The sequence below is a fragment of the Hevea brasiliensis genome, unplaced genomic scaffold, assembly GCF_030052815.1.
Source record: "Hevea brasiliensis isolate MT/VB/25A 57/8 unplaced genomic scaffold, ASM3005281v1 Scaf610, whole genome shotgun sequence".
Classification (NCBI taxonomy): domain Eukaryota; kingdom Viridiplantae; phylum Streptophyta; class Magnoliopsida; order Malpighiales; family Euphorbiaceae; genus Hevea; species Hevea brasiliensis.
Window position 1 is genome coordinate 25,543 of NW_026615152.1, and position 8,270 is coordinate 33,812.

The window sequence follows — 8,270 nt, forward strand, 5'->3', positions numbered from 1 at the left end:
GAAGGGAGTCATGAGATTTGGAAAGAAGGGCAAGTTGGCACCTCGGTATATCGGACCTTTTGAGGTTACGGATAGAGTTGGAGCAGTTGCCTACCGGTTGGAGCTACCACCCAACCTTTCTCACGTTCATCCCGTATTTCACATCTCCATGCTCAGGAAATACATTCCAGATCCTTCTCATGTACTACAGCCAGATATAGTAGAGCTAAAAGAGAATTTGACATTTGAGGAGCAACCTGTAGCCATAGTGGACTATCAAGTGAGACAGCTAAGATCAAAACAGATCCCTATGGTTGAGGTTTTGTGGAGAAGTCAGTCAGTGGAAGAGTGCACTTGGGAGTCAGAACGGGACATGCGTAGCAAGTACCCTTATCTGTTCAATGTATAATCATGTGCTTTATTCTGCCTTGTGTAAAATTCGAGGACGAATTTTCTATAAGGGGGGAAGAATGTAACACCCCAAAATTTCAAATTTTATTATTTTATGATCATTATTGGTATTTTAATTTTATTTAAATTTTAGAAATTTTTTTGAGATTATTCAGATTTTAAAAATCGGGTTCGATTTTCCGAAAATATAAACTTTAATGATTTTTAAAAATTTATTTAAAGACCACGTGGCAAAACTAAAAATATATTTGGAGTCTACGTATTTTTCTGAGTTTTCTGAAAATTTTTCGGAATTTTTGGACCTCGTTTTCGGTCCCGAGGCAGAGTAAGAATTCAAAATTTTGTATCTTGAATCGGACCGGCCCAATCGAATCGGACCGGCCTTTTCTTTTTCTCCCTTCTTCCTCCTGCGCGCGTCTGACCCCTCTCCCTTCTCTCTCTCTTTTCTCTCTCCTCCCTCCTCCCCTTGCCGCGTCGCCGCCTCTCCTGCTTTCCCACCTCGCCGGCGCCCCACCTCGGTCCTCCCCCACGGCCGGCCGCCGCCTGGAACGCCGGAAAACGGCCTCAGAAAGGACGCGCAGCGCGCGCGCGACGCCTGGACTTCCCGGCCAAAATCCGGCCGATCCGGCCACCAATTGGACCGGGTCTTGTGTCTAAAATCATCTACTCGGCGAGAGCTTTCCATAGACACCAAGAACGCCGAAATCCATTGAGCGGTTTGTCCAATTTTTGCCCGGGAAGTTTTAGCCCATTTTGACTTTCGGGCTAGATTTCTCGCAAACCGTGAATCCCACGAGAAAACCGAGAGTACCAGAGCGCTCCACTCGTCGAGAGCTTCGCGGCGACATAAATTTCGAATTTTTCCGACACCATTTTTCGGTGGGTCCCACGGAACTTCACAGTGTTTTTCCAAGCATTAAATGAGCTTAGAAAATTCTGAAAAATTTATGTACTAACCCCCGTGTTGTGGGCTTCGTATAGGTATCCTCAATTTGCGGAAATTCGACAGTTGATCGTTCATGAATTTTCCGCGCATGCACTGCACGGAAAAGTCTCCGAATTGGACCAAAGTTTTGGCTGCCCCCCATTGTCAGACGTCCCGAGCGCGTTCCCGAAGTCGGAATCGGCAAAGGTAAACTCGAACCTTGCTTTTTCGTAATTTTCTAGTGCTTAAATAGGATTAAAAATCCATAAAATATTCGTGGTAGCTCAGAAAATTATGATTCTTTTTGCAATAGCCTAGTAATATTGCTAAGGACCGCGGGGCAAAGTTTTAGAATTTTTAGAGCTTGTTTGGGTAGTTTTTGCAAAAATGATCAATTATAAGGACTAAATTGAAATTTTACATATTATGATGGATGACTGATTTGATGGGCCCAGGAGGGGCTGTGTGATGTGATTGAGTTGTGGATATATGGATTGTGAATATAGAAGTGTGTTTTGAGCCATTTTGCAGGTTATGTAGGTCCTAGGTATAGGGGAGACTCTGCCGGATTTTTGGCATGACTTAGCACGTATTTGGTCTTTTCTTGATTGTATTGAGTCATTTGTATTAAATAATTGTAATGTAATTGTCAGGTGAGCCGGGACAGCCTTCTTCCTCCGCTCAGCCGCCACAGTAGTTGTTAAGTCTGTGAGTAAAATATTAATTTTAATTATAATTTCACTATTATTATATGTTCAAGCATGCCCATGCATCACTTATATGCATATATCTATGTAGATAAACTTTAGGCACGATTTATGTTGCATTGATAACTGTTAAAGTGTCATGGATGTTGTTGTGGTAATTTGGAGCAGTGTGCGTGCGTTGGCGTGCGTGTGATGTGGTGTGGACTATGGATAGGACGGGTAGTCATGGCTTGAGTTCTTCGCTGGGGCCCGATCCTTCGGGGGGTAGTCACGGCTTGAGTTCTTCGCTGGGACCCCCGATTTGGTTTATTAAGCGAAAGTCCGGCTTGAGTTCTTCGCTGGCACCAAGTTGGATTTAAGAGAACTGTATAGGGGATCAGCTCCCATATATATTATGATTGATATCACTGGGTGTGTGAGTGCTCCAAATTACCTTTATGATGTTATGATGTGAAAATATTGTTGATGTTGCATTTCACTCTACAGGGTGCACTAGTTCTAGATAGTTATAGAGATTATGGTTAAAATTGATATTTTACTCTCTGAGTCGAACGCTCACTCCTGTTCAATATTTTTTCAGGCTACAGGAGGATTTTATTGTGGTTAATCTGCTTTTCTTCTTCGCAGGTTGTTATTCAATATTTATGTAATTTTATTTATTCCTAGATTTTCCGCATGTGTTAGAAATATTTAAATGATTCGAGTCTGTAATATAATTATTATATGGACCTGTAAAATTATTATATGCATGTTTGATGGATTGGATGAGGGAGCTGAGCTCCCATTTATCTTTATGTTGATTTGAGTATGTGGAGGGTGAGCTGAGCTCCCCAAGTGATGATATATTTTGTTTACAGGTCGGGTGAGTCAAAAACTCCCCGTTGAAAGGTCCACTTTATGGCCGGACTCCGTCCGGTTGATTTCTTGAAATTGGGCCCAAATGGGCCTTAGAGTTGAGTTAAGTGAATAGTTAGGCTTACTACGGACCTCGGGGGCTTTAGGCTGGCCCAGGTCCTAGTGCCGATCCGGCCCATAGGTTGGGTCGTGACAATTTTATTCTTTTTTCCATTTTCTTTCATTTATTTCATTTCATTTTTTTCATCATTTTCTTCTTTTTTATCCTTTATTTTATTTTTTCATTTATATTTTTTATTTTATTTTTTAATTTCACTTTCCCTTCTATTTTATTTCATTTTTTTTCTACTTTTTTCCTTTTTTTATCTTTCATTTCATTTTCCTCTCATTTCATATTTCCTTTCATTTTTCTATATTTCTCGTATCTTTTTCTTTTCTATTTATATCTCTTTCCCATATTTTAATTTATTAGCAAGTTTTAAAGTGGGTCGATTTTCACAAATAAGATAGCCAATTAATGCCACTACTTTTTAAATGCACTTTTAATTATTTAATTTAAAATATCATCCATAAAAATGAATATCGTTTTTCATTATATTAAGTGCAAAAACATTAGCATTTTTCCATATTTGCTTTAAATAATTCTTGCAATGACAAATTAAATAACATTAATATTTTTTTTTCCACAAATAGAAAAGCTTCATCACGAACATACTATAGATTTTTTTTTTAAATAATATCTCTTAAATGTGTATAAAAAAAACTGACTATTTTATTTTCCATATTTTATTTCCTTTAATTATTTTTCCTCACCTTATAACTAATGAATATATTCGTGGCCCATTCTTTTAAGATTTTTGGATGCTGTGCAAACCTTTTTTTTTTTTTTTTAATAGAGCTTTTAATTAATCACAATTATTTCTTTAAAATAACAATTTATTCATTCATTTAAAAAAAAAAAATTACAAGACCACAATTTAGAAATTTTAGGAAAAATGAAATACAAAAGAAATAAGGTCTTAAAACAAGAGAGAATATATTAGAGATTAATTGAAAATATTATTCATTCACATAAAAAAAGATGTAGAGTTATGGAAACAGGCTCACCCCAATTTTTGTTATACTATATATATATATGGTAATTTTTTGTTAATTTAATTTTATAAGTAATTTGTTTTTAATAATATTATTTTTAAGTAATTTATCAATAATATCTTTATTATAATATATTAATGATGATGTTTTATTTGTAATTTTTATTAATAATTTTTTTTTATATTTTTATAAATAATATGTTTTCGTAGTAATTCAATTTTATTTGTAATTTACTATTTTTCTTTTTTGTTCAACGATTTAAAAATAAATATTTTTTTCACCTTTATTAATTAGAAACTGAAAAAATGTTTCTAAACATAATTGAAAAAGAAATTGTTATAAGCATATTGGAAATGAAATTCCATTTATAATAGAAATGAAAAAGAGTTATTTTCTAATTCGAAATGGATTAATTTATTTTTAAAAAAAAATTAATATATTTTGTCTACAAATGAAATAAATTAAAGACAGAATTAGACAAATTTTTTTTTCTAATTAGATTATAAACCAATGATATTTTGATTTTAATATATTTCTAAATTAGATGTGGACAAATAATTAGAAATGTATATATATATATATATATATTTTAATTCATTTTTCAAAAATTTACTTTTAATTTTTTTTTTCTTGTTGTGATATAAATCTCGACTATAGTTAGAACGCCTCTTTAGTATTGTTACTATAACTGCTGTCGAGAAAATTACTTTTTAGATATACTAGTTAGAGAATATTAAAAAATAATTTAAAATTAAATTTGATAAGTTTTAATTATAAAAATATTAAAATAATAAAATAAAATTTTTAATTATTTTTTAAACAATATCTAAAATGATATTTTTATTCAAAAAAATAATTTTGGACATTCGAACGCAATATCAAACAGGACAAAAGTAATATAGAACATAATTAATATATATATGATAGATTGTCTTTAGGTCTTCAATTGGTAGGTAAATTATTTATATTTATTCATTATTAATTATAATTAAATTTTATCACAATGAGTATATAACATAAATAGTTACAATTAACTAGTTGTTAATAAAGACGCTCATTATAAAAAAAAATAATTAAAAAAAAAGATTAATAGAAGTTGAATTTTTAATTTCTTATAATATGCCATGTTAGTAGTAAAAAATAATCTAATTATTATTACACTTAATTAAACTATAATTCCACATCTTAAATTTCACTTTGCATCCTAAAATAAAAATAAGATTTCATTTTATATACCTGTTAATGCTCAAAATCTATTATAAAGCTGGTAATAAATTCTATAAACGGATGTTTTATGGGATAGAGATTAAAAAAAAAAAAAAAAAAAGGAAAAAAGAGGCTATTTTCACTAATTTCCCATAATAACCCTGTCCTTCGTCACGGGTCACGACTTTCTGTTTATGGATGAAACGCAGAAGGCTCCTTTCGTGAATTTAATCTGAAGTAGGGACATTGCTGTCCGATCAAAAGATATATAAGAATTCCTCGATCCTTGCTTGCCATTAGGAGGGAAAACAGAAACAGAGAAACTGCAAGAACTGAGATTTCGCAATTTTCGCTGTTTCTCCTTAGTTTTCTCCATTAACCCGTAAAAGAAAAGAAAAAAAAGCTTAGCTTCTCTGTGTTTGTTTCCTTCGAGAATTCTTGGAAGAAAATGGCTACTCTCAGTGTGCCAGATATTGTTCCTTCTCCAACCCAAGACTGCGAGGGACTCAGAAATGCTGTTCGAGGTTTCTCTGTGCTTATTTATCCAAAATACATATAGCTAATGTTCTTTTTTTTTTTCTTTGATTTATTTCTTGTCTGCGTGTTTTTAATCTACCATGTTTTGAAATAATTATTTGTGTTTATTATGGATATGAACATATATAATGTCTCTGCTATTTTCTCTTTCTGGGTTCTTTGAATTTCTTGATTTTCCTTATCAATATTTAAAAAAATTTTCCCCATAAATTCCTCTGAGAGGATAGGAGCTTAAAAGGTGATAGTTTGACCTGATTTTCAATTTATGAGCTCTTATTTAATAGGCCGACTGAATATTTTCTTAGTGAAAGTAAATTCTTCTGTTGTTTTTGGGTGATTGGTTATAGGATTACGGACAGATGGGAAGGCGATTATACATATATTAGGACGCAGAAATGCAAGTCAAAGGAGGAAAATCAGAGACACCTATCAGCAGCTTTACAATGAATCTCTAATTGATTGTCTCCATTCTGAGCTGTCTGGTGACTATAGAGTATGATTTTTTTTTTATCCCTTCATTTTAATTCATGGGCATGTTTTCTAGATTATATTTTTCTGAGTAGCTGTTTCACCTAGAGCAATTAGTATCATAGTTTATTGAAGGATGGAGAATTTGGTTTCATTTTTGTAGACCAATCACCATATTCATATCTAACAACTTGAAGCTTTAATGCCTTACAGAAAGCAGTAATTCTGTGGACCTATGATCCTCCGGAAAGGGATGCAAAATTGGCAAATGAAGCATTGAAAGCAAAGAAGAAAGGCACAAAAGAATTGCAAGTGATAGTTGAGATAGCTTGTGCAAATACTCCTCACCATCTACAGGCAGTAAGGCAGGCCTACTGTTCTCTTTTTGATTGCTCCCTTGAAGAAGACATTGCATCTAAAGTCTCTTTGCCCCTTAGAAAAGTAAGGCAATCCCACTCATAAGCAGGCAACATTGAATTTTACTATATGAGAATTCATTTTTACAGTTCAGAGGTGACGGCATGAATTCTATGAGTTGATAAGCTTTATGTAAATTACCAAGTGAACAAGTGAAAAAAAAAATGATAAGGAATTTTGTAGGAATTAGAAAAAGTTTGATTTCAAGAAGTTTCTCAGTAAATATTAACCTTTGATATGTAATTACTGTCAACATTTTTGAACTAGATTCTCAAAAACTAACGCAAGAGTGAAAATTCCAGAGCTCATATTTGGCTAGAATTAGAAAGAAGAAAAGCTTTGAAAAATTGAAAAAAAAAATGATTTTAAAATCTTACTTCTCTTTGGTGGATTTCATTTTAAACACTGATCTTTGTTGCATTAGATGTGTGGTTTAGGCATGAGCTTTGTGCATCTGCAATGATCAAAAAACCTTTATGATGTTCTTAGAGGGTTTATAGTATTCAAGTAACACCAATATATGCATTGCACAGCTCTTGGTGCGCTTGGTAAGCTCTTACAGGTACGACCAAGAACTGGTGGATATGAATATATCCATCTCAGAGGCAGCTAAATTGCATGAAGCCATCAAAAGAAAGCAACTAGATCATGATGATATAGTGTATGTTCTCAGTACTAGGAATTTGTATCAGCTTAGAGCCACATTCAAGTGCTATCAGCAAAACTTTGGAAATCCCATTGATCAGGTTCAGCTTCTGCAATTTAGCTAGTTTAATTTTAAAACATCATTTTTTTTAAAAAAAAAAAAGAAATTTTTAATGGGAATTTTTGTTCCTTTGCAGGACATAAAGAGGTGTGGAAATGGTGAATTGGAATCTCTGTTAAGAGTAGTAATTTGGTGCATACAATTTCCAGAAAAACACTTTGCTGAGGTGATTGATTTAGTTCCGTTTGTGGTTAATATTACTTTGGTGATAATTTCATTTCCTTATTCTTTCGTTTGCTTCTGATTTTTGATATGATAAAGAAGTGTCTATGGAGAAAATTGAACATCTTTTAAAATATTTTTGAGCTCAATAACAATGGTTAAAGTTTTAACAGGTCATTCGAACTTCCATCATTGGGCTTGGGACAGATGAAGATTCACTGACTAGAGCGATTGTGACTCGAGCTGAAATTGACACAATGAAAATCAGGGGGGAGTATTTCAACATCTACAAAACTAATCTTGATGGTGATGTTACTGGCGACACTTCAGGGGATTACAGGGATTTCTTGATGACCTTGCTTGGTGCTAGAATCTGATATTTTATTTTCAATACATATCTGTAATAAAAGTTGTAAACTGGTTGGATCAGAACTGAAACTCTACTGTTCAGTTGTGATTCTAATTTGATGGTCTGTACGTAAACCTCATCAACCCCTTTGTTTGCTCTATATGAAAGATGATGTTTTCTTTACCAGGTGAGCCACAGGAGATAAGAATAAGATTTTCTCATATGGTAGTATTTTTAACTCAATTTTCATATATTTAGATAAAATTCCTTTCTCTACAGACTTTGTTCCCTTCGGAATAAATCACTTATAATAAAAGAATTCAATTTAATTTTCACATAACTATTTTTTATTTTTATTCCTTTTAAAAAGAAAATTTTTTAACCTATAAAGAA

The 8,270-nt window shown here is 32.9% G+C and overlaps 1 protein-coding gene across 2 annotated transcripts; it reads left to right on the top strand.

Moving 5' to 3' along the window:
* The first annotated feature begins 5,301 nt into the window (after positions 1–5,301).
* On the top strand, positions 5,302–8,060 carry LOC110666563 (annexin D3). 2 transcript variants are annotated; one of them, XM_058142634.1, is made up of 7 exons: positions 5,302–5,702; positions 5,938–5,953; positions 6,063–6,208; positions 6,397–6,624; positions 7,134–7,346; positions 7,443–7,532; positions 7,702–8,060. In XM_058142634.1, exons 1-7 carry the CDS (start codon positions 5,691–5,693, stop codon positions 7,903–7,905), a joined length of 909 nt encoding a protein of 302 aa, XP_057998617.1. In that variant the 5' UTR covers positions 5,302–5,690; the 3' UTR covers positions 7,906–8,060. The 2 variants fall into 2 exon arrangements, with proteins under 2 accessions (XP_057998617.1, XP_057998616.1); XM_058142633.1 differs by lacking the exon at positions 5,938–5,953 and having other exon boundaries at positions 5,309–5,702.
* The last annotated feature ends 210 nt before the right edge of the window (positions 8,061–8,270 follow it).